General features: G+C 49.7%; 1 protein-coding gene across 20 annotated transcripts in view; it reads left to right on the top strand.

The window, feature by feature from the left end:
- Window positions 1–23,638, top strand: part of LOC125443375 (protocadherin gamma-C5-like) — a 373,248-nt gene that overhangs the window by 306,095 nt on the left and 43,515 nt on the right. Inside the window, exon 1 of one of the 20 annotated variants that reach the window (XM_048515413.1) lies at window positions 15,841–18,461. The exons of the other annotated variants lie outside the window; for them this stretch is intronic. Within the exon in view, the coding sequence (XP_048371370.1) occupies window positions 16,032–18,461 (2,430 nt within the window). The 5' untranslated portion in view covers window positions 15,841–16,031. Of the gene's footprint in view, window positions 1–15,840; window positions 18,462–23,638 lie in introns of those variants that run through there. 20 annotated transcript variants of the gene reach the window in all.

The following is a 23,638-nucleotide window of genomic DNA, read 5'->3' as shown; positions in this document are numbered from 1 at the left end:
CATCCCCCTGCCACCAGGGGGCGTTTATTTTATTTTTTCAGTCACTACAATATTTTTATGTCAATATGCTGTTGAAACAGTAGGTGTAACAGTTTTCTGAGTTTTCAGGGGTTTTTTTAGTAAGTCTCTAGCCTCTTCTTTTCAGGAGATACAGGAATTAAAGAAATATCTCCACAAGGAAAGAGGCTAGAGCTGGGCTTCCCAATCGTTTCCAGCCTGTAGGCACCTTTGGATTTCTGGGTGTGCCACCACAAAAATATCTTCCCCAGAGAGTTGCCGGCGCGTGACTGGCAACCGTTAGTGAAAGAGCCACCAATCAGGTGGGTGCCCTTGCTGGTGATGTGATGATGTCACCGGCAACACAGTGTTGTCACTTCCAGTGTCCCCTCCAGGGGGTTGGGGGAGAGAAACTGTGTGGGGGGGGGGGCTGTTTGCCACTACACTTTATTAGCTGCTGTACCAGCAACTGCAAAACCACACAAGCCCACTCTACTGCGGAAACTACCTTGGACTCATTCCATATGATTTGCTCATTTTCATTTAAACCATAGGTGTCGAACTCGCGGCCCTCCAGATATTATGGACTACAGTTCCCATCATCCCCTGCCAGCATGATGCTGGCAGGGGATGTTGGGAATTGTAGTCCATAACATCTGGAGGGCCGCGAGTTTGACACCTATGATTTAAACAATTGACAGCAAACTACAGCGAGGCATTAGCAATCGTGGGTGGGGGTTATTGTGCACAGTTTACTACCATCAGCGTAGGCAAAAAGCAAGCCCATGAATAGGCTTTTGCTCATGCAAGATGTGAGCTGGTCTGATAGGTGGTCGAGCCTGCCTGTCGGGAGGGGCCCTGGAGCAGTCCTTTATGCAGCTGAGATTCACGTATATTCTTAACTGGGAGAGAATGTTTCTCTCCCACTCTTGGAATCACCCAATAAAGCTCACCTGTACAAGGTTCAGAACTGGCAAAAAACCCCAAAACCCTTTTCCACACAGTGAACAGGTGAAATCCTAAACAGTGAAATCCTAAACAGAGGCAGACCTCTGCCTGAAGTCCATGGGTTTTAAAGGGCATAACTCTGCCTGAGCATTACATTGAAGTGTAGATTTCAAGCATTTTATTGCCCAAGAGAGCCTAATATCAGATCTTGGAAGCTAAGGAAGGTGGGCCCTGGTGAATATTTGGATGGGAAACACACCTCCAAGGAATACCAGGGTCGGGATGTGGAGGCAGGCAATGGCAAACCACCTCTGAATGTATCTTGCGTTGAAGACCCTGTGGGATCACCATAAATCAACTGTGATTTGACAGGAAAAAAATGCATGTTATTAGGCTTTATTTGGTTGACAGAGAAATTAGTTTTTATGGTTCTTAATTATACATGCGTTGAGACCTGAGGAAAGGTGGGATACAGATGCTCATTAAATATAACATGTTATAATATTATAATAATATAATATTAAATATAACATTTATAAATGAATTCCAGTGTGGGCCATGAGATGGCTTTGAAACAATTAGATATTTTCATGGAGGTCAGGTTTATCAATGGCTCAGTCCCAGGTGCCCCTGTACATAGTTATATCCCTGATTGGAAGTTCCACTGTGTTCAGTGGTTTCACTCTCAGTATGAGCAGAGAAAGCAACCATTTTAACCTACATTCAATGTACTTAAAATAATCTAGCATTTTTACTTGGGCTGATTTGTTCTCATAAACTACTGGGAAATATTCAGCAAAGCTTGGTCCTTCCAAATAAAGCACTTCCACTAAAGTTCTTCTCAGAGCTTTCTTTGGGTGATGTTTGCACCATCTTGAAAGTGCCTTTTCAGAAACAGGGGGAAACCGTGGGGGGAAACTTTTCTCCAACTGGAATCTGGTGAACGTTAACTATTGCTGCTGTTTTATAGTTTTATGCTGCTGTTTTATATGTTGTGTTACAGTGAACATGAGCACCTTTAAAACCTTTTTATTGCAATAGGCAGATGCTTAGCTTTCTCACTGAAAAAATGGAATTTAGAAGTGTTTGATTTGGGCTGGATTGTGTCCATTTACAGTGTTTTTAGAATTTGATCGTGATTCATGTGTGTTTATGGTTTCGTTGCAGGTAATATTTTAGGACTGTAAAAACGCCACCTCAATATACAGTGCAGGAAAAAAGGCAATTTATAAATAAGAAAGAATTAAATAGATATGAGATTTAGGATTTTAAAAAATCTACCTAAAATTCTAAATGCAATTTCTTTTGTAAAACATCACGCGGGGCTTGTCCTTCAACAGTAACCTAAAGGAGCCGTGTATACTTCATGAATGAAAGGCTACTACTTTCCTGTCACGTGTGTCTATTAAATGTGTTTGGCAACAGGCAGCCCATTTATGTGAAATTGGTATGGGGAGAACTTAAAGCCAATTGTCACACCTTCTGAAACTACATTAACTGCAGTTACAGTACATTGAACATTTCCGTATATCCTCAAGTCAGGAGGGTCCAAGTGAGATTTGCAGACAGACCGTGCAATGCAAGAAGCTACTTCGTTCACTGGAGGATGTTGTATGCATTGCTTTGCTTTCCTTGTCCAAGGAGGAAATTATATGTATACGATTCCCCATGCATGCATACGATTCCCCATGATAGTTAATAACATTCATTTTCGACTGGGGTCTCTTTTTGCTGCTCCAGAGGAGTAGGTCCTTATGAAGTGAGGGGATCTCAGGCGGCTTTACTTGGAAGTAGGTTGTGTAAATCCATGTGCCCAGTTCCCAAGCAAATATGTTTTGGATAAGAGAGATTTAAACATATGTCATTCTAGCCCAGTGATAGCGAACCTATGGCACAGGTGCCAGAGGTGGCACTCGGAGCCCTCTCTGTGGGCACGCCGCTATCACAGAGTTTGCTCATGTGGTGGAAAATTCACTGCCCCATTACCACTACACACACATTGATCTAGGCTGGCCTGGGCCACTGAGCATGATGTGCGCACACCGTAGTGAGCAGGGAGGACTTGGCTGGCGGGCCTGGTGCCTGTGCTCCAGGTGACTGCTGCCCGAGGGGGGGGGGCACAGAGGAGGCAGAGATGCTAGAGAGGCACGGGACTTGCTGGAGGCTACAGCAGGCTGGCCCCTGCTTGAGCGGGGAGGAAGAGGGAGCCAACCGTTTTTTTCTAAACGAAAACCTCAGAATTCAGGTTAAATTGCCGTGTTGGCACTTTGCGATAAATAAGTGGGGTTTGGGTTGCAATTTGGGCACTCGGTCTCGAAAAGGTTCGCCATCACTGTTCTAGCCAGGATTGTGGATGAGATTTTAAACTGCACAGGTGCTGCCTAAAGCAGTGATTTGAAAACAGGTGGAGGTATAAGGAACATCTCAGCTGTAGAAGCCATGTGAGTACTAAGAGAAGAGCGGAAGGGGGGGGGGGTTGCCAGCCAAGCCCTACAAATCCCTTAATGCTTCCCCCCACCCTCCCGTTTCTGCCGCTAGCATCTTAAGCTAGCATCCAGTGGGCACTTACATTTGCTCTCAAAAATGTGTAGAAGAAAGTTTCCTTTGTTGCACAGTGTTGGTAACAGCTAATGGGTTATAAAATTCCCACTCAGGTAATGAAATAAGTAGAAGAATCCATCACCGTACTCCTGCAGTGGGAAAACTATTTCCTGTACATTATTTTTTCTTCCTTTCTTTATGTGAGCTGACCAGATTCCGTAAGGGACTGTATGTGTGCCTCCTTCAGTATCTCCAACTTGGCACTTGGAAAATGTGCTTCTTTTTCTGTGATGTTTTATTCTTTAACTATTCGTGTGGCAGGAACTATTGTTGTTTATAATGAAAGTGTAAAAGGCTTTCTATAAAAAGTGCATCCTCTTATCCGTGTGTTTTGCACAATCAACCGAAAAAGAACATGGAATTGGGTTTTTGCCTTTCCCAAAATGTCCACCCTGAGGGGAGAGTGGGTCATGGTATGGTGATGTAAACACGAGGCAATATTTTGCCTGCAAGAGTGCAGTACAGGATTGAAGTCTATAAAATTATGCATGGGGTAGAAAATGTCGACACAGAGAAATTTTTCTCTCTTTCTCACAATACTAGAACCAGGGGGCATTCATTGAAAATGCTGGGGGGAAGAATTAGGACTAATAAAAGGAAACACTTCTTCACGCAACGTGTGATTGGTGTTTGGAATATGCTGCCTCAGGAGGTGGTGATGACCACTCACCTGGATAGCTTTAAAAGGGGCTTGGACAGATTTATGGAGGAGAAGTCGGTCTATGGCTACCAATCTTGATCCTCCTTGATCTGAGATTGCAAATGCCTTAGCAGACCAGGTGCTTGGGAGCAGCAGCAGCAGCAGCAGCAGAAGGCCATTGCTTTCACATCCTGCACATGAGCTCCCGAAGGCACCTGGTGGGCCACTGTGAGTAGCAGAGTGCTGGACTAGATGGACTCTGGTCTGATCCAGCAGGCTAGTTCTTATGTTCTTAAGGCTGAGTCAACCTTGAGCCGGCTACCTGAAACTGATTTCCTTTTGTCAGGATCAGCTTCAGGCAGCGAGCAGAGCTTTGACTACAGTACTGCAAGTTTACCACTCTGTACAATAAGGCTCCTTCTATTAAATCGTGATCCCTTAAAAGAAAGAATTTAAAATACTTGAGGCGCATTATTAGACTTTTTGCTTTAATCAACAGATTGTTCTTTGATGTATGGCTAGGGTGGAGATATAAATCAGAAGACGGTTCTGCTGGATTTATATTTTCCCCTCACTTCCTTGCTTGCAAAGAAGAAATTAGCATGTAAAAGGTGACAAAAACTAGGCAGTACAAGCCACAGTATTTCAGCTGAAACCCCACGGATGTTTATCATTTATGTCAACAGGGTTATGGGTTGATCTGAAAGGAACAAAGTAAAACAAGAATGCCGGGGCACCTTAAAAACTGGCAACATCGGTTAGTCTTTAAGTTACCACTGACTCCTGTTTTATTTGGCTAAAATAGACTTAAGATGGCTACATTCTTTGAAAGGGATGGCCAAAGATAATGAGAACAGCCGTGCCCCAAGCATCTGAGAGGGGATATAGAAGACATTTGAGGCAAATGTCCAGTTGTAAATAATAATGTGATGCCCACAGTTTCCTTTGCTGCCCACAAACACCTTTTCTGGCACTCACGGAATGTTTTAAGGAACTGGCCAAGGCTTCTGTTTGACTTTTGGAAATTTGATTAAATGTGCGCATTTTTAAAAAATGTTGCTTCGGCAACAGCTGCCACTGTAACCTCTATCTGTGGGTTCTGTGGGGCAGAACTTGGAATGAGTTTGCAACAACAAATTTTAAAAACAAAATGGTTTACTTTCTTAACATATAACATCAAACATCAACATTTAACATCACACTTCAAGGTCCTGTTCAGGTTGCATTTTCAAGTCCTTATATTTACAGTCTACTGATACTGCCAAGTCCAATTCTTCTTTGCAAGTGGGTTGGCTCCTGAAGACTCAAGGGCATTTCGATGAACAGGATCTTACAACATGATGAAGGTTTCCAGGAGAACTCTCACCCGTTACAAACATAAAAAACCCTGAAACAATAAACTCCAACATTTACAACATAGCAAAAATAAACAACTTACCTTCCTCAGTTGGCAGTCTCCCAACAACTAGCATTGCAGAAGTGCTACCTTTAATGAGAGTGTTGAGGGCTAATATAAATTGCTCAATCAAGGTCCCAGTCTGATAGCCTTGTCTCCTCCAAACTACATGAGGTCTGCAGCCTCTTGCTGCTTTGAGTCTCCACCCCTTACTGGGTCAACCCATTCTGAGCATGGGGGTTACACCACCACAGCACAATGATCTGCACTGTGTTGCTGAAGTTAAGCGGTGGCAATCATTTTGTGGCTGGCCCACCTCCTGCGGCAGCCATTTTGTTGCGGCACCCACCATGCTGAGTCAGAATTCCAAATGCGCCCACGGGCTCATAAAGATTGGAGACCTCTGTAGTAGTGGCTGAATTTCAGCCCAGTAGCACCTTGAGACCAACAAGATTTCCAGTGTGAGCGTGCGAGAGTCAAAGTCCCCGCTGCCAGATACAGTAACAGCCACGCGTTAGCAGTAGATTCATAGCAGTGGCTGTATATTAAGACTGCACTGAAGCAGGAAGCAGTGACTTCTGAGTATTCAGACAGCTGCAACATATTTTAGACAAATAAAACTCCAGATGAATGATATAACTTAGTGAGAAGACGCTGAGAAATGACAGCAGAACGCACTGAGGAATTATAGTTTATCTCAATTAGCAGGGCCATTTTGAACAACATCTTCGGCATGAAAGAAAGCCCAATTAGTACCAGTATCAAACTTGCAGCAGAGAGGCCCCCAGTTCATAATTTCCAGTCTACTATGAAGCTTGCAGGGTGGTCGTGGATCTCTTTTGAAGCCTAACGTACCTCACACGGTTGTTATGAGCATAAAATAGGAAAGCCCGTCCGTGTAGGCTGCCCTGAATCCTTTGAGGAAGGGTGAAATAAATATGTACTAATAGATACAGTCAGTTTTGTTGTTTCAGCAAATAAAATTACTAGTTCCTGATCTCTGGAGAATAATGGATTCACACGTTGATAGGGATGCCAGCCTCTCATTGGGACATGGGGTTCCTCTCAATTTATAGCTTATTTCAAAACTTATCTCAAAACAGAGATTAGTTCCCCTGGAGAAAATGGATGCTTTGGAAGGTGGGCTCTGAGGCATCATACCCTACTGAGGTACCTATTCTCCCTGGACTCTATTCCTAAACTGCTAGAAGTTTCCCAGACTGAATTTGGCACCCCTACCACCCACCCCCTCCAGGTAGCCCAGAAGTCCAAGTGGGGAGTTTGTGGAATATAAGATGTCCAGTCCTCTATCTTTCAGATCTTCCACCCAGTGGTGAAATCCAAAAATTTTAGTAACAGGTTCCCATGGTGGTGGGATTCAAACTGTGGCGTAGTGCCAATGGGGCTGAGTGGGGCACGACGGGGGCGTGGCCAGGCATTTCGGGGGCCGGGCATTCCTGGGCGGGGCTGTGGCAAGGACGCAGCTGCTGCGCTGGTCCTTGGGCAGGAAACGAATGCACGCAGGCGCAGGCTGCCACGCACGCCGGTGCACCTCCTGTTAGACTGCTTCAAGTTCTGCGCGCTACTGCTGAGAGGAGGGGCATAACGAAGGCAAAAATCACGTGGCAAAATCACCAATTAGTAACCCCCTCTCGGCACACACAAATAATTAGTAACCTACTCTCGGGAACCTGTGAGAACCTGCTGGATCCCACCTCTGCTTCCACCCCCTAAAGTTCTGGAGGCCATCTCTCTGGTTGCCCCAGGGGCCAAATCAAACATGAAAAAACTCACAGTTCTCTGGTGTCTTCCACACTGGTTGTCCACCCTGAGTTTGGTCCTTTGGAGAAGTGTGTCCTTTTTCCTCGTTTCCCCACAGCACCAAGAGGCATTCATGGGCTTTCACGGGATTCCCCAGCTTTTCTCCAGTCTTTCTCCAACCTTTTGCCCCGGCATTTTGGGAAAGTCGCAGTAAAGCTGAGATGGCTACTGGATAGGTAGGAAAGTTTGAATTCCCATGTGAAAACCATTTTGCCTGAGAGAAGCTGCTGGGAGACTTTATCTTTTTTAAAAAAAAATCAGTACTAGAATATAATTATATCACTGTACTGCAGTGCCAATAGGTTTAAAGCTTCTCGGCTTCCGTTTTTATAAAAAGGTTTTCATTTTTATAAACAAGCAAGTCTCTAGTCCCTTCCATTGTAGAGATATAAGGGAAAAGGCGTATCGTAGTAACACCCATGGTTTCAAGGGAATATTAATACGAATATGGTTTCAAAGGAATATTAATATTCTAGTGCCAATTTTTAAAAACTGCCAAAACCCTGTTGGTCCGTGAGAGGGAGATGGCTACTAATGGCAGATTGGGGCAGAGGAAATTCTGTTACTGCTGTATGTTATCTGGAACTGTACCAGCAGTGGAGAAACCTCAAATTCCTATCCTTGGCTCATTCCGCACATGCAGAATAATGCACTTTGAAACTGCTTTCAGTGCTCTTTGAAGCTGTGGAATGGCAAAATCCACTTGCAAACAGTTGTGAAAGTGGCTTGAAAACGCATTATTTTGCATGTGCGGAAGGGGCCCTTGAGTGGGAGACACCTGTCAGTCTGTCAAAAATCCATCGTACCCTGATACAGTCACAATTCCATCCAGGGCTGCCCAGGAGAGGAAGAGGGGATTTCACCCTTCAACATTCCCCCCTCCCCATTCAAGTTTTACAAAATCTGAAGGAACTTGGGCTTGCCGGTTTTGTGCCATTTATTTATGCACTCGATGCAAGGAAAATTACGGAGGGCTTTAAATCCAGATTCTCCCCTCATTTTAAAATTGAAATTTCCCTCATTGCTGTACTTATTATACAATGCATTTGAGAACTATACTAATTACAACAACATCCAATTTGGTTTCGGTTGACTCTGATGCACTTTCACAACTCAATCTCCCGTTTTGCTGCGTAAGGACTCTTATTTTCGTTTTGCTTCTGATGTGAGTCTTCCGTGAGCTCTGATCTGGGCAAGATCTGGGCCTGGCTCGCAGATGTTTATATTACAAAGGAAGCTCCTCCATGATTCCTTTGTCTCGACGAGCCTCTGTGCAACTTGATCCCTTCGCACGTGGCATATGGAGCGGCAGCATTTCCTCTGTGCCCATATTAAGACTCAAACAAACTACGGGCACAGCTTAACACCCTGTTCAGGCAGTCTTTTTTTAAAAAAGAACAAATATGCCCCAAGGAGGGATTCTGTTCAAATCCAAAGCTTTCATACTCTTTCAAAAACACTGGCTACTTTCATTAGGTATTGTGTTTCCAATTAATTTTTTATTTTACTGGCTCTTTGAAATGCGTTCTAATGGACTGGCTTGCCTGAGATTCTGCCGGAGACTTCAGATCTCATTGTCCATTCCATGCATACATTTTTTTCCATTCTTTTTTTGGTTCCAGGCAGCTTGCTTCACAACAACAACTACTACTGCTACAGTACATTTAATTTCCACTATTTTAACACAGCACAGTAAAATAAGTATCATTATGTGCACAGGCAAATCTTTAAGGCTACCATCCAAAGCGGGGGCACTGAAATCACATTGTAAGAGGTGGGGGGGCTGTGCTGGTACCCATGCCACCAACACACGCAGAGTGGCACACACGCCAACACAGAGGGTCTTATCTTGACAGCAGGGCTCTGTGTGACTCTGGGGAGCAGGAAGCTGGAAGTTTTCCTCCATGCCCTTGTTCCTGTGCCGCAAGAAGCCACACTAATGTGTCGGGGGGGGGGACTTTTGGCCCAGGAGCCCCTCTATGAGTGGTGCAGACTTACTCCACCAAAAAGGGATGGCGTAAGTCTTGTGTACCTATGGGCTTCCCAGGGGAAAAGAAGTTTCCACTTCTCCCTGGGCACTCACGCCACCAATTGCCTCTTTGGAGGCAGCGCAGCAGAGGCGTAGCTCCAAGGGGACAGGGGGTGTACGACTCACTGGGCACGCGCCCCTGTGGGGGTGTGGCAGGTGCATTCCGGGGAAGGGGCGGAGAACACTCCGGTGCACCCGGTGCTTTCCCCCCTTGTTACGCCTCTGCAGTGCGGTGGTGTTGCCCCCCGCTGCTGCTGCAATGCCCACCCTTGTTGGATTGGGCTGGCCGTTAGTGATTAAAACTGCTGCCAAGAACAATGTGTTTGTAAGAGCAGCAGGCAGGAAAAGCAGGGTGTATGCACAGGAGCACAGGAAGGCACAAAACCGGAAGTATTAGCAGCTGTCAGATGCCTTTTAGCAGCCTGAATAGCCCAAACTAGCCTGTGCTTGTTGGAGCTTGGAAGCTTAGTTAATACATGGATGGGAGATCACCAAAAAAAGACCAGGGTTGCTAGGCGGAGAAAAACAATGGCAAACCACCCCTGCTTACGTCTGGCCTTGAAACCCCTTTAAGTGGTCGTCATCAGTTGCAACTTGACTGCACAATTATTAAAAGCCTTCTGAAGCAACGGCTAGTGAAATATGGTGGAGAGATGGACCACGTCAGCTTCTGAACCATCTTCAAGGGTAGATGGTGTGGAGTGCACAGCAACAGTCTAGCCGTAAGATTATGAAGGGATGGGTGACAGGGGCCAGATGGCTGTAAATCCTTTGATGTTTGCTTGCAGAGCGGGGTCCTCAGGGGTAGATTTATTACTTATGCTCTGGTGTGTTCCTCATGGGATGACGTCATCCCAGAAAGGCAGTGCTAGGAGTGGATACCTGTGGCTCTTTTCCAACATCCACCTCATTGGTTGTATTTTTCCCTACAGTATGAACCTTGATTTAATAATCAGCAGGGTATCTTTATTGCCATGATGTAAAGTCATCAATTTCCTGCTAATGGTTTCAGATGGCAGATCTGAGAAAGGCCCCTGCCTGAACCCTAGTAGAAACAACGTCAGAGACTAGGATGTTGTGGGTTTTCCGGGTTGTGTGGCCCGTGTTCCAGTAGTATATTCTCCCGACGTTTCGCCTGCATCTGTGGCTGGTGAAACGTCAGGAGAAAATACAACTGGAACACGGCCACACAGCCCGGAAAACCCACAACATCCTAGTGATTCCGGCCATGAAAGCCTTCGACAATACAAAGTCATAGACTGTTTCCACGTGGCAGTTTTTCCTTGCATGGAAAAAAGAAAGCCCATCCCACCCCCCAATAAGCAAGAACTTCTTCCTCATTGTGAGTACCACTGATCCCTGGGGCTGTTCCATTTAATCCAGAGGGGGGGGGATTAAACCTGCTTTTCTCAGGCTTAAATGAATCTTTGGAGGGCCTGCAGAGGTGGGGGGTTCTGCATTGACACCCCCTCCATTGCTCTGCTTTCAAAATGGCACAGGGCAGGTCGCTGCTCTGCCCCATAACCCTCTCTCCTTTTCTAGGGTTTCCCCCCAACTTTCCCTCTTGAGCCACACTGTAGCATTACAGTGCAGCTCAGTGGGAAAGGGGGAAGGGGGTGCCAGGTAGTGTGGGGGACCTGTGCAATCTCTGTTAATGGGGTGCTGTGTGGTTTCCGGGCTGTATGGCCGTGTTCTAGCAGCATTCTCTCCTGACGTTTCGCCTGCATCTGTGGCTGGCATCTTCAGAGGATCTGATAGGAGGATCTACACCACAGGTGTCAAACTCGCGGCCCTCCAGATGCTATGGACTACAGTTCCCATCATCCCCTGCCAACATCATGCTGGCAGGGGGTGATGGGAACCAGGCTCGCATGTAACATCTGAGAGGAGCCGCATATAAGTTCTGACACCCCTTGACTTTGCACTATCAATTGGTACGTCACTCTGAAGACATTTACTCAACCACAAATCGCGAGGCGTAAACGTCAAGGAAGTCAATGCTGCCAGAACACGTGCCACATACAGCCCGAAACTACTAGCCAGCACCCCAGTCATTCCAGCCGTGAAAGCCTTCAACAATACAATCTCTGTTATTCTTGTGCTTTTCCATAGGCATGTTGGGGGAGGGGCAAAGCAATGTTTGGGGATGCAGAGCAGTGGCAGCAGCGAGCTAAACCAGATCGGAGGGTGTGAATCCACCTTCTCTCTCCCCGCGCGCTTTTGCAGCATGTAAAAATCAGCCAAAGATTCCTCAGATATGCAGGAGGGAAAAAAAATGTGACTTTGGAAACTGACCAAAAGGGGAAGGGATGAAGGAACCCTTCAAGCCAGGCTGATATGGACTAAATGCACTCCGCGAGGTCTGAATGTGGAGGGAAGGTGAGTGTCAATGGGTGGGGGGTGGGGGACTCCTCAAATCACTGAGACCCGACCAAAATGCATGAAGGGGAGGTGTGGGGGCCATCACAAACATGCCTGAGTCTTCTCTGCCAAATGGCTGGAAACTCCTACGGGAAAGGAAGATTGATTTGAACCAATCTGTTGGAAGCATTAATGCTTCAGGAGAGAGAAGGAAGTGGCGGGGGGGGGGGGCAAATACGATAAAAACGAGGGTCCGTGCTGTAGCCGCAGCCGATGAGAATCTTTCACCGTCCCTCCTGCTCCCAAACAATTACAGTGCAAATAAATTATAAAGCACCTGCTACCACATTCCAAGCATGGTGTTCTTAGCTTTTTTAATGTCACACGTAATGCAGGTCCAGATCCCTTTCATTTCAGATCCATTCATTTAATTCCCACGGTCGCATTAATGCAAATCAAAGTCTTCACATTATGCCAAAATAACACAGAGTATGGGGGGAAAAATCTCAGTTTGTGGGCATTATTGATCACGGTGGTTTGGAATGTATGCTTCAAGTATGCTAAGCAATTCATTCATCCTATATATCTAGAGTAGCAGCTCTTTCAGAGACGCGGGGGGGGGGGGGGGGGTTGGATGGTGCCAGCCAGAGGCAATGGGTGCAGCTGTACTAACAGTGGGAACTAGGACACTGGGGGGGGGGGGGTGCTTTCAGGTCTGGCCTTTGAGGTGGAATGGGCTCATGGGCTCCGCAGCTTGGCTCCCCGAGCAGACTGTGGTTTTCTTTGCATTGGAAGTCTACATTGCCATCTAAGGTGGGAATGGAACACACAAGACCGTTATATCCAATGTATAAACTATCCACAGAGAGCCAGCGTGGGGTAGTGGTTAAGATTTCAGACAAGGAAACCCAGACCCCTTCCGCACATGCAAAATAATGCGTTTTCAAACCACTTTCACAACTGTTTGCAAGTGGATTTTGCTATTCTAAACAGCTTCAAAGAGCATTGAAAGCAGTTTGAAAGTGCATTATTCTGCATGTGCGGAAGGAGCCCCAGATTCAAATTTCTACTCTGGTAGTCTGGTGGGCTGTCTTCAGCTTGTGGAGGAGGTGGGGAGAGTCATCCCCAACAAAGTCACACCATTTAAGTCCATCTGTTTAGAATAGTATGAATCTGCTTAGGATTGCAGTGCAAGTTTTGTAAAGAAATTTCTGTTTATGCTGTTACTCTGGGGCCAGTGTCATTAAATGTGGGGTATATTCAAATAAATAAATATTATTTATTCTAAATAAAGCTAGCCAGCGTAGTGTAGTGGTTAAGGTGTAGGGCTAGGATCTGGGAAGCCCAGTTTTGAATTCCCATTCGGCCATGGAAACTTGCTGAGTGACCTCGAACCCGTCACACGCTTTCAGCCTCGACCCTGGCAAGTATTTGGATGGGAGACCTCCAAGGAATACCAGGGGTGTGACCCAGAGGCAGGCAATGGCAAACTACCCCTCCAGGGTCACCGAAAGTCAGCTGTGACTTGACATCATAAATGAATAAACTATCCAACCCTACCACTGAAATGACATCTGACTAAATTCATCACTGCCGGCACAAAATCAGCCACCGCCAGCAAAGTGTCTCCATAACATTCAAGAACGCTGGTGTGATAAGGACTGTAGGGTCAGAGGTCAGGTGTGGTGACCAGGACTGTACAACTGAACTGGACTACAAAAGGCAAGGGAGGGCCACTGGGTTGCAGTCTGCAGATTGGCCCGTGTAGAAAGGTACTAGGTCTTAAAAGAATGCTCAAAAGGAAGCTGAGAAGTATGAATGGAATCAGGGGAGATGTCACAAGAGGGCAAAGCGGAGACAGTCATGGGAATTCCTTTGCAGCACAGAGTAGGATTTCCTAAAGCAAACAGGACACTTTGTGCTCAGGGCCTTGGGGCAATATCAAAAGCCTCCAGAATGTGTTCTGCTCTTGCACTGGGACTTTTCCTTGGCTTCCTCCTACTTTCTGTGATGACCTCCAGAGCACAGGCGCAACCCTAGCGCAGATGGAGAAAGGCCAAGGACAGCTCCTCCTTCCACTCCCCACATGTCAAAGGTCATGTCAAAGACCTCTGGGGCTTCCAGTGCGGAACAGAGCACTTCTCAGTGGTCACTCCACAGCCAAAAGGGATTTTAACATCTGGGGAGTATGTTACACTTGGTCTATGTGGGCCACGGAGTGAGGTGGTAAAATTGGAGGAGGGGGAGGAAGTAGAATGGGCTGCGCCACTTCAGATTGCAGTGGAAGGGTGTCCATGTGAAAAAAAAGGTAAAGGTAGTCTCTTACGCAAGCACCAGAGCCCTTTCCGCACATGCAGAATAATGCACCTTCAATCTACTTTCAACGCACTTTGCAGCTGGATTTTACTGCGCAGAATAGCAAAATCCACTTTCAAACTATTGTGAAAGCCGACTGAACGTGCATTATTCTGCATGTGCGAAAGGGGTGATGTTACATCATAACGTATTGTCGAAGGCTTTCACGGCTGGAATACTGGGGTGCTTTGTGGTTTCCGGGCTGTATGGCCGTGTTCTAGCAGTATTCTCCCCTGGCGTTTCGCCTGCATCTGTGGCTGGCATCTTCAGAGGATCTGATAAGAGGATCTGAAGATGCCAGCCACAGATGCAGGCGAAACGTCAGGAGAGAATGCTGCTAGAACACGGCCATACAGCCCGGAAACCACACAGCACCCCAACTCACATCACAATGTTTACTAGGCAGACTTTGTTTATGGAGTGGTTTGCCAGCAAAGTGGGTATTTGTTTTACCAACCTCGGAAAGATGGAGGGCTGAGTCAACCTTGACTGGGCTACCTAAAACTGACTTGAAAACCGCCCGCTTTTTTTAAAAAGCATATCAGGGTGAGACAGGTTCTAGCCCAGCCTTTGGCCGGCGGGGCCAGATTTCCACTCACGGGGCTTTATTAAAGTAGGAAATGTACACTCTGAGCTGCAGTCTCCAGTGGCGCGCTTCGTTCCAGCTCCTCGCTCTCCTGCATGTGTAGCTCTGGGGCTGTTCTCCAGGGCGGCAAGAAAGTGTGGCCCAAATACGGACAGGCTGCACTCAGTTCCCCTTTTGGGGCAGATTCCAGCTCACTTTGCAACCCAGTCTTCTGTCTGCCTTCCACCTTCAGCAGTGCCGTAGGAGGTTAAGAGCTCGTGTATCTAATCTGGAGGAACCGGGTTTGATTCCCCGCTCTGCCACCTGAGCTGTGGAGGCTTATCTGGGGAATTCAGATTAGCCTGTGCACTCCCACACACGCCAGCTGGGTGACCTTGGGCTAGTCACAGCTTCTTGGAGCTCTCTCAGCCCCACCCACCTCACAGGGTGTTTGTTGTGAGGGGGGAAGGGCAAGGAGATTGTAAGCCCCTTTGAGTCTCCTTACAGGAGAGAAAGGGGGGCTATAAATCCAAACTCTTCTTCTTCTTCTCTTACTGGGCACAGGGCTCTTTGCCTGAGGGAGACCTCCGGTGTGCTTTGAGCACCTGGGCAAATGAAGGGCCAAATGAGTTCTGCCAGAACAGGAGCTGGGTTCTGGTTCTGAATGGCTGATTACAGATGAGGCTCTGGGAGTTGAAGGGGGAACACTTCTAGTGCAACTTTTTGCCCAGAGAGGGGCAGGAGCTTGCTGTTGGTAATCGGCCAATGTTGGGTCCCATTTAGAGGGGGGGGGACAAATCACCCTGCAGTCAGAAAGGTAGCAAGACAGGGAAGCTGCCTCCAACCAACCCCCACCCTCGAAAGCGATGGGGGGTAGAGGCGGCGTGGCTGCCTTGCTAGGGAGCAGGGCGCTGTTCCTTCTTGGATAGCGACTCCCGCTTGCGTGGCTCGGCTGCTTCCGCGGTTGCAGGGCGCGTCCCGCCTGGCTGGGCGCGCTCCGGGGCTCCGGCGGGCCCTCTGGCGCACCCCCGGCCGGCCGGCCCGCTGCAGTTATCGGGCGGGACTCTACGCGCCGCTGTTGACCCAGGGATGCCGGCGGGGGCCGGCGCGCCGAGTGGGCCGGCGCCGAGCGGCGGGCGAGCGGCAGACGGCGTGGAGCGCCTCGGCGGGTCGGTCGGAGGGGCCGGCGCGGAGAGCCATGCGCGCGCGGAGCGGCCAGCCGGGGAGGCGCGGCCCGGAGGAGCAGCGGCGGCCGGTCGGGCCGGCGGGGAACTTGTAGCGGGCCGCGCGCAACTTTGCCCGGCGGCCGGGCGAGGCGATGAGCGGCGGGGCGGCGCGGCGGCTGCTGCTGGCGGCGGCGGCGGCGGCGTGGCTGGCGCTGGGGCTGGCGAGGGCCTCGCTGCGCTACGCCGTGCCGGAGGAGCTGCCGCCGGGCTCGCCGGTGGGCGACCTGCTGGCTGACCTGGGCCTGCCCGTGCCGGCGCCGCCGGGCCGCAACCTGCGCCTGGTGGAGGCCGGCGGGCGCGGGCTGTTCGCGGCGGAGCTGGGCAGCGGGCGGCTGGCGGTGCGCGAGCGGCTGGACCGGGAGGCGCTGTGCGGGGCGCTGTGGCCGTGCGTGCTGAGCCTGCAGCTGGTGGCCGAGAGCCCGCTGGAGCTGTTCGGCGTGGCCGTGGAGGTGCGCGACGTGAACGACCACGCGCCGGCCTTCCCCGCCCGCCAGGCGCGCCTGGAGGTCAGCGAGGCGGTGGCGCCGGGCGCGCGCTTCCCGCTGGAGAGCGCGCACGACCCCGACGTCGGGGCCAACGCGGTGCAGACCTACCTGCTCAGCAATGCCGAGCCCCACTTCGCCCTGCAGGTGCAGGCCCGCGGCGACGGCACCAAGTACGCCGAGCTGGTGCTGCGCCAGGCGCTGGACCGCGAGCGGCAGCCCCAGCTGCGCCTGACCCTCACCGCCCTCGACGGCGGCAGCCCCCCGCGCTCCGCCGACCTGCAGGTGCTGGTCGACGTGCTGGACGCCAACGACAACGCGCCCGTCTTCAACCGCTCCGTCTACAGCGCCCGCCTGCCCGAGGACACCCCCGTGGGCTCCCTGGTGGCCCAGCCCCGCGCCGTCGACCTGGACGAGGGCCCCAACGGCGAGATCCTGTACTCCTTCAGCAGCCACACCCCGGCTCGGGTCCGCCAGCTCTTCGGCCTGGACCCGGCCACCGGGGAGCTGCGGCTCAAGGGCTCCCTGGATTTCGAGGAGGCCAAGGCCTACGAGATTTACATCCAGGCCAAAGACAAGGGGGCCAATCCCGCCGTGGCGCACTGCAAAGTGCAGGTGGAGATCCTGGATGCGAACGACAACACCCCAGAAATCACGGTCACTTCGGTGTACAGTCCGGTACCCGAGGATGCGGCGCCGGGGACCGTCATCGCCTTGCTGAGCGTCACCGACCAGGACTCCGGTGACAACGGACTGGTCCACTGCTTTATACCGTCCGGCATCCCCTTTGCCCTTAGCTCCTCGCTTAAAAACTACTACACCTTGCAAACCAAAGAACCCTTGGATAGGGAGCTTGTCTCGGAGTACAACATCACCATCACGGCCCGGGATGGGGGTTCGCCTCCTCTCGTGGAGGAAAAGCAGGTGCTGGTGAAAGTGGCCGATATCAACGACAACCCGCCCCAATTCCCGCAGCCCTCCTACGACCTGTATGTGGAAGAGAACAACCCACCCGGGAGCCTGATTCTTAATGTCAGTGCTTCTGACCCAGACCTGAACAGGAACGCCCACCTTTCCTACTCCATCCTGGACAGCAATAAGGCCTCGAGCGATCTGGCAGGCAGGTACTTCTCCATCAATCGGGACAACGGTACTATTTATGTCTTAGTGCCTCTGGACCATGAGGATATAATGGAGTTCAGGATGGTGGTCCAAGTCCGTGACGGGGGCACCCCGCCCCTCGCCACTAACCTCACGGTCAGCGTATTTGTCACGGATCAAAACGACAATCCGCCCCAAGTCTTATACCCGCGTGCAAATGGCAGTTCTTTGCTTCCAGAGACCGTCTCACCCACGGTCAGCCCCGGCTACATGGTCACCAAGATTGTGGCGTGGGATGCGGACGCCGGTTACAACGCCTGGCTTTCCTATGTGCTCCTTCAAGCCACGGACCCGGGCCTCTTCGCAGTGGGCCTGCACTCCGGGGAGGTCAGCACAGTTCGCTCGTTGCAGGCGGAAGACTCCCGCCAGCAAACGTTGGTCATCTTAATAAAAGACAACGGGGAACCGGCCTTATCCGCCACCGTGACCCTCAGTGTAACGGTAGCAGAGGCGTCTAGGGAGACCTTTACAGACCTGGCGATGATGCCCCTCGCGCCCCAAACGAAGAAGCACTTGACTTTCTATTTAATCCTTGCTGTGATCTTGATCTCGGTGGCCTTCTTTCTCACAGTGCTCGGGGTGGGCCTTTACAAATTCTACAAGTGGAGGCGATCCAAGGATATATTCAAGGCCTCCAGAAGCACCCTTTACAGGACCCCGGGACCTTTCAACCACATAGACACCGTGCGGAGTGGGTTTGCTCCTCCGCACTTCTACCAGCAGGTCCTCACTACTGACTCCCGTCAGAGCGAACTTCTGTACAAAATGCCCTTTACCCCCAGTCCCTTGGGTAGCTGCCAGAACACTCTCGCCAGATGCGATCCTGCAATAGCGAACCAGATAACGGGCACAAACAGTAGGCATCTGGTGCCCTCCGAGGTAACGTATTCTCCTCTTTTTTTTTGTCCTACAAAGTCTGGAAAACACAATTCTGATCGTGCATTGACTAGGAGGCAGACCACTGTTCCCATGAAACCTGTTTCTCTTGTCCCAGGTGATGTGTTGTTTGCGTTTATTATCAAGAGCCCCCTGTTTAACCCCCCTGTTCATTTCCTTGTGTTATTCCCTTTGGATGAAGTTGGTTGGTTCCCAGAATTCTTTGGGTAACGGTTCCTAAATCAGTGGGAGCTGATTACGTGGCCTGCGGTGGCTGAGCTACACACTGACGCCTCTGATGGATAATTTCAATGTTTCTGGTTTTGTAATGGGGATCAAGGGGAGGCTCCACAGGCCCAGAGGACTGTAAAGAGACAAAAACTGTGTATATAATCTAATGGATTTCTTAATAAGAATATATATTGAAAGAATGCTTGGTGCCCTGTTGCTTGGGTGGTTTTCCCAGACTGCTAAAGCAAAACAACCTATAACAGAGATGGCGAACCTTTTCGAGACTGAGTGTCCAAATTGCAACCCAAAACCCACTTATTTATCACAAAGTGCCAACATGGCAATTTAACCTGAATACTGAGGTTTTAGTTTAGAAAAAAACAGTTGGCTCCGAGACGTGCGTTACTCGGGAGTAAGCTTAGTGGTAGTCGGTGGCTTTGCTTTGAAGCAACCATACAACTCTTCCAACAGGTGAATAATGACTCAGAAATAAGCCCCATTGCCAGCAACCAAGCTTACTCCCAGGTAAAGTATTGTGCTTTAGTTCATCTCATGAAAATCAGTGGGGTTTAACAGCGCTTAACAGGGTTACCTACACTGCTTCCCCAAAACTAGGTCTTAGGTTTAATGCTAATAATCGAGCCCAGTGGCCCAGGCCAGCCTAGATGTGGGGAGGGGGGCGACTCTGTTTGTGCGTGCCCACAGAGAGGGCTCTGAGTGCCACCTCTGGCACCCGTGCCATAGGTTCGCCACCACGGACCTATAACGTTTTCTTGAGGCTCTAGCCCATGTGTTTTGCCTGTTTACGTATTACAGGGACTTAACTGCAAGGTGTATTTTGCATACTTGCAACCTCAGGGAATGGGGTAAAGTTAACTATATTGTGTATACAGTCAAGCAAGTGTAACTAGAAGAAGGAAAGCAACAGAAGGCAATTTGGCAGAGGGCTTTAATGGCATTTTGCTTCAAGAGGTCATTTTCAATTATTATGGCAGGAAAAAGAGAATTCTTAATGGAACTTGAAGGTGTTTGGTTCACAGTTGGCTGATGCTCCTTGGTCCGTTAGGGTCGGCTATTGTCTGCTTGTGGTGGCGAACCTTTGGCACTCCAGATGTTAAGGACTACAATTCCCATCAGCCCCTGCCAGCATGGCCAATTGGTGCCAAAGGTTCGCCACCACTGGAGCTCAGATTGTCAGTGGTCTGTTACATCACCTACGAGTTGGGGGGCAGAAAATGGTTTCTCTGAGTCTAGATACTGCCTTGCGGAAGGAACCCACCTGTCATACTCTGGGAGCGGCCACTCCTAGTGCAGGTCTCTGTCCACACCTGATGCACTTTCTCTGGCCAGTGGCCAGTCAACAGGGTTGTCCATCTTGATTTTGACATCATTGTAGTGGAATAAGGTGAGAACAAAGGTGATGGAAGGACTTCTAGAGAGGATGTTGGTCCAGAGTTTGGAGTTTGATGCATTCTACATTATTTGAATTGTCAGCGGTCAAGCGTGTGTTTGTGGTTGGTGGTTTTACTTTGTTTTCTGGGGAAAGTAACACTTTAAGGACAAAAAAAAACCCACTCGCAGGTGAGCCATCTTGTTTTAGCAGGTGTGAGCTTCTGTTATTCCATGTTTTCGATTGAATTTCAGGTCTGCAACACTTGCACCTCACTGAGACAAATGCAGCCCACCCGCTGGGCGCTGCGGCCTGCCAGATGCTTCACAGCCCCCGCCCCAGTTTTTTGCAATTGCAAATAAGCAGCAAAAAAATAAGCCAATAAGTGAGCAAACCAGACATGGCTGGTGGGCTGTCTTCAGCTTGTGGAGGGGGGGGGGGGGCTCCAACACAGTCATCCCCATCAAAGTTACACCATTGAAGTCAGGGGTGTCCAACTCTGGCGCTTCAGATGTTCATGGACTACAATTCCCATCAACCCCTGCTGGCATGGCCTCCCCTCCCCTCCCTTGCATGCCACTCCTCACTCCCTCCCCTTCCCTCTGCTAGGGTGAGTGGGGCAGGTCCAGATGCTGGGAACCCTTTCCTTTCCTTTCCTCCCCTCCCTTGCATGCCATTGGCCATGCCAGCAGGGTTGATGGGAATTGTAGTCCATGAACATCTGAAGCGCCCGAGTTGGACACCTGTAATTTAAGTCCACCTGCTTAGAATAGCATGAATCTGTTCAGGACTGCAGTGCGAGTTCTGGGCTAGTTTTGTAAAAATATTTCTAAATATGCTGTTACTCTAGGGCCAGTGTAATTAAATTTGGGGCGTATTCAAACAAACAAATAAATAAAGATAACCAGTGTGATGTGGTGGTTAAGGTGTCGAATTCGGGAAACCCGGGTTCAAATTCCCACTCGGCCATAGAAACTTGCTGGGTGACCTCGAACCCATCACACACTTTCAGCCTCGACCCTGGCAAGTATTTGGATGGGAGACCTCCAAGGAATACCAGGGATGTGACCCAGAGGCAGGCAATGGCAAAACCAACCCTGAAAGTCTCTTGAAATCCCCACATCCAGGGTATCAAACTTGCTGCCCAGGGACCGAATCCAGCCCTTTGAGAGAAGAAGAGAAGAAGAGCTTGGATTTATATCTCTCCTTTCTCTCCTGCAGGAGACTCAGAGGGGCTGGCAAACTCCTTGCCCTTCCCCCCTCACAACAAACACCCTGTGAGGTAGGTGGGGCTGAGAGAGCTCCGAGAAGCTGTGACTAGCCCAAGGTCACCCAGCTGGCGTGTGTGGGAGTGTACAGGCTAATCTGAATTCCCCAGATAAGCCTCCACAGCTCAGGTGGCAGAGCGGGGAATCAAACCCGGTTCCTCCAGATTAGATACACGAGCTCTTAACCTCCTACGCCACTGCTGCTCCTCCTACGCCTCCTACGCCACTGCTGCTCCTCCTAAGAGGGCTTATCAGGCCCATGAGCCAGCTGAGGCAGCCGTCCCTCTCCAGTGCTGTCACCTGCCCCAGTGCCGTTCTGAATTGGCGGGCCCACAGCAGCCCCCCCCCCCACACACACACACACACTGCCAATATGGCCTGATTACCTCACCAATTGAGGCAGCCGCCCCCTCCCGCCTAGTGCTGATCCGGGCTGGCAAGCCTACTGTGATGTCATCAGCTGAAGCAGCCACTCCCCCTTCCTCCAGTGCTGATCGCCTCCCCCGGTGCCATTCTGAATTGATGGTCCCACTGTAGGCTCACCAGCCGAGGTACCCCCCCTCCCCTTCACACACACACTGCTGATCTAGGCTGGCAAGGCTGCTGTGGGCTCACCAGCTGAGGCAACTTCCACCCCACTACTGACAATCTCCTCCAGTGTAATTTTGGGCCAGCAAGCCCATTGTGGGCCCGACAGTCAAAGTAGCCACCCCCCCCCCAGTGCAAATCTGGGCTGGCGAGCTTGCTGGTCAGCTGCCCCTGAGGCCCGGCCCTGGCCCAACCAAGTCACACCGAGGTCCTATCTGGCCCTCACAACAAATGAGTTTGGCAGCCCTACTTACGACAGGGCTCCCATAAGGCAACTGTGACTTGATGGCAAAAGAAAAAAAATAAAGTAAAACTTTTTCATTTTCCCTCCTGTTCTGCGGTTGACCAAGTTGAAGGTTTTGCAACACTTTTGTTGAAAAGTCAAGAGTTTGGCCTTTTGTCAGACTAAAAAGGGAAAGGGAATTCCAGAGTCATCCTGTAGCCACTGAGTATGCCACAACCCCGGATATACTGATGCACGGAGGCCTGTGATCTCCATGGGTAGAGCATCGTTCCCACTGTGGCGTAGGAGGTTAAGAGCTCGTATATCTAATCTGGAGGAACCGGGTTTGATTCTCCGCTCTGCCGCCTGAGCTGTGGAGGCTTATCTGGGGAATTCAGATTAGCCTGTACACTCCCACACGTGCCAGCTGGGTGACCTTGGGCTAGTCACAGCTTCTCAGAGCTCTCTCAGCCCCACCTACCTCACAGGGTGTTTGTTGTGAGGGGGGAAGGGCAAGGAGATTGTCAGCCCCTTTGAGTCTCCTGCAGGAGAGAAAGGGGGGATATAAATCCAAACTCCTCCTCCTCCTCCTCCTCTTCTTCTTCTTCTTCTTCTTCAATCTGTATTTGAGTTGCACCAGATTGCAAGCCAGTGGCTCACCTGGTGTTGTCACCTCCCCCCCCCCATTCCCTTCACATAGAAAACTATGCAGAAGGCATGTTTATTTTCTTTTATTGACAGAAGGTATATCCCACTTCCCTGCCCTGACAAGATCCGCCAAGGTGGCTAACAATTTAAAACGTACACGATAAAATGATGTTTAAGGCCACTAACATCACCTCTCCTCTTAGACGTAGTTCGTTTAAACAAATTAGAAAAGAGTATTTTTAAAAATGAAGTAAATACAAAACAGTTATAAACACATGCAAAACATTTAAAAGCATTGGTTAGAGAGGGAATCACTGAGGGAATGCTAAATGAAACACAAAAGAATTCACCCGCTGGCCAAAGTCGGCAACAGAAAGCGACAGACGAATTTCCTTGGGTAGAGAATTCCAGAGCGCTCCTGTTGGCATCTTCCTTTTTGTTTCATTTGGCATTCCCTCCTAGCTTTCTGACATGCTAGTTTTCTATGTACGGGGGTCCCCCCTCCCCCTTTGCAATCTACCCATCTGCAGTCTAAAATGGAATATCCCCGAGGCAGATATACCAACCCAACAAGAAGTAGGCCATACGGAGGGGGGGAAACTGTATTGAAGGGAGGGGCCTAAAGGTCTGTAGGGTCTAAGCTGCTTATGACTGTACGTTAAAACCTACGAAGCATGTAGGGCCCCACTTCTGTGTCACTTTGCAGCTTAAACCTACAGACCCTAGAGAAACTGGAAATTCTAGGGCCCTGGCATTATGGACTCTTTGTTATAATTTCAAGGGAAGCTTGGTTAGCAGCTTTCACGGGTGGACTCATTTAATATTTATAAGA

The sequence above is a fragment of the Sphaerodactylus townsendi genome, linkage group LG14, assembly GCF_021028975.2.
Source record: "Sphaerodactylus townsendi isolate TG3544 linkage group LG14, MPM_Stown_v2.3, whole genome shotgun sequence".
In the NCBI taxonomy this organism is placed as follows: domain Eukaryota; kingdom Metazoa; phylum Chordata; class Lepidosauria; order Squamata; family Sphaerodactylidae; genus Sphaerodactylus; species Sphaerodactylus townsendi.
Note: the sequence above shows the minus strand (reverse complement) of the source record. Positions and strands in the feature narration are given on the sequence as shown.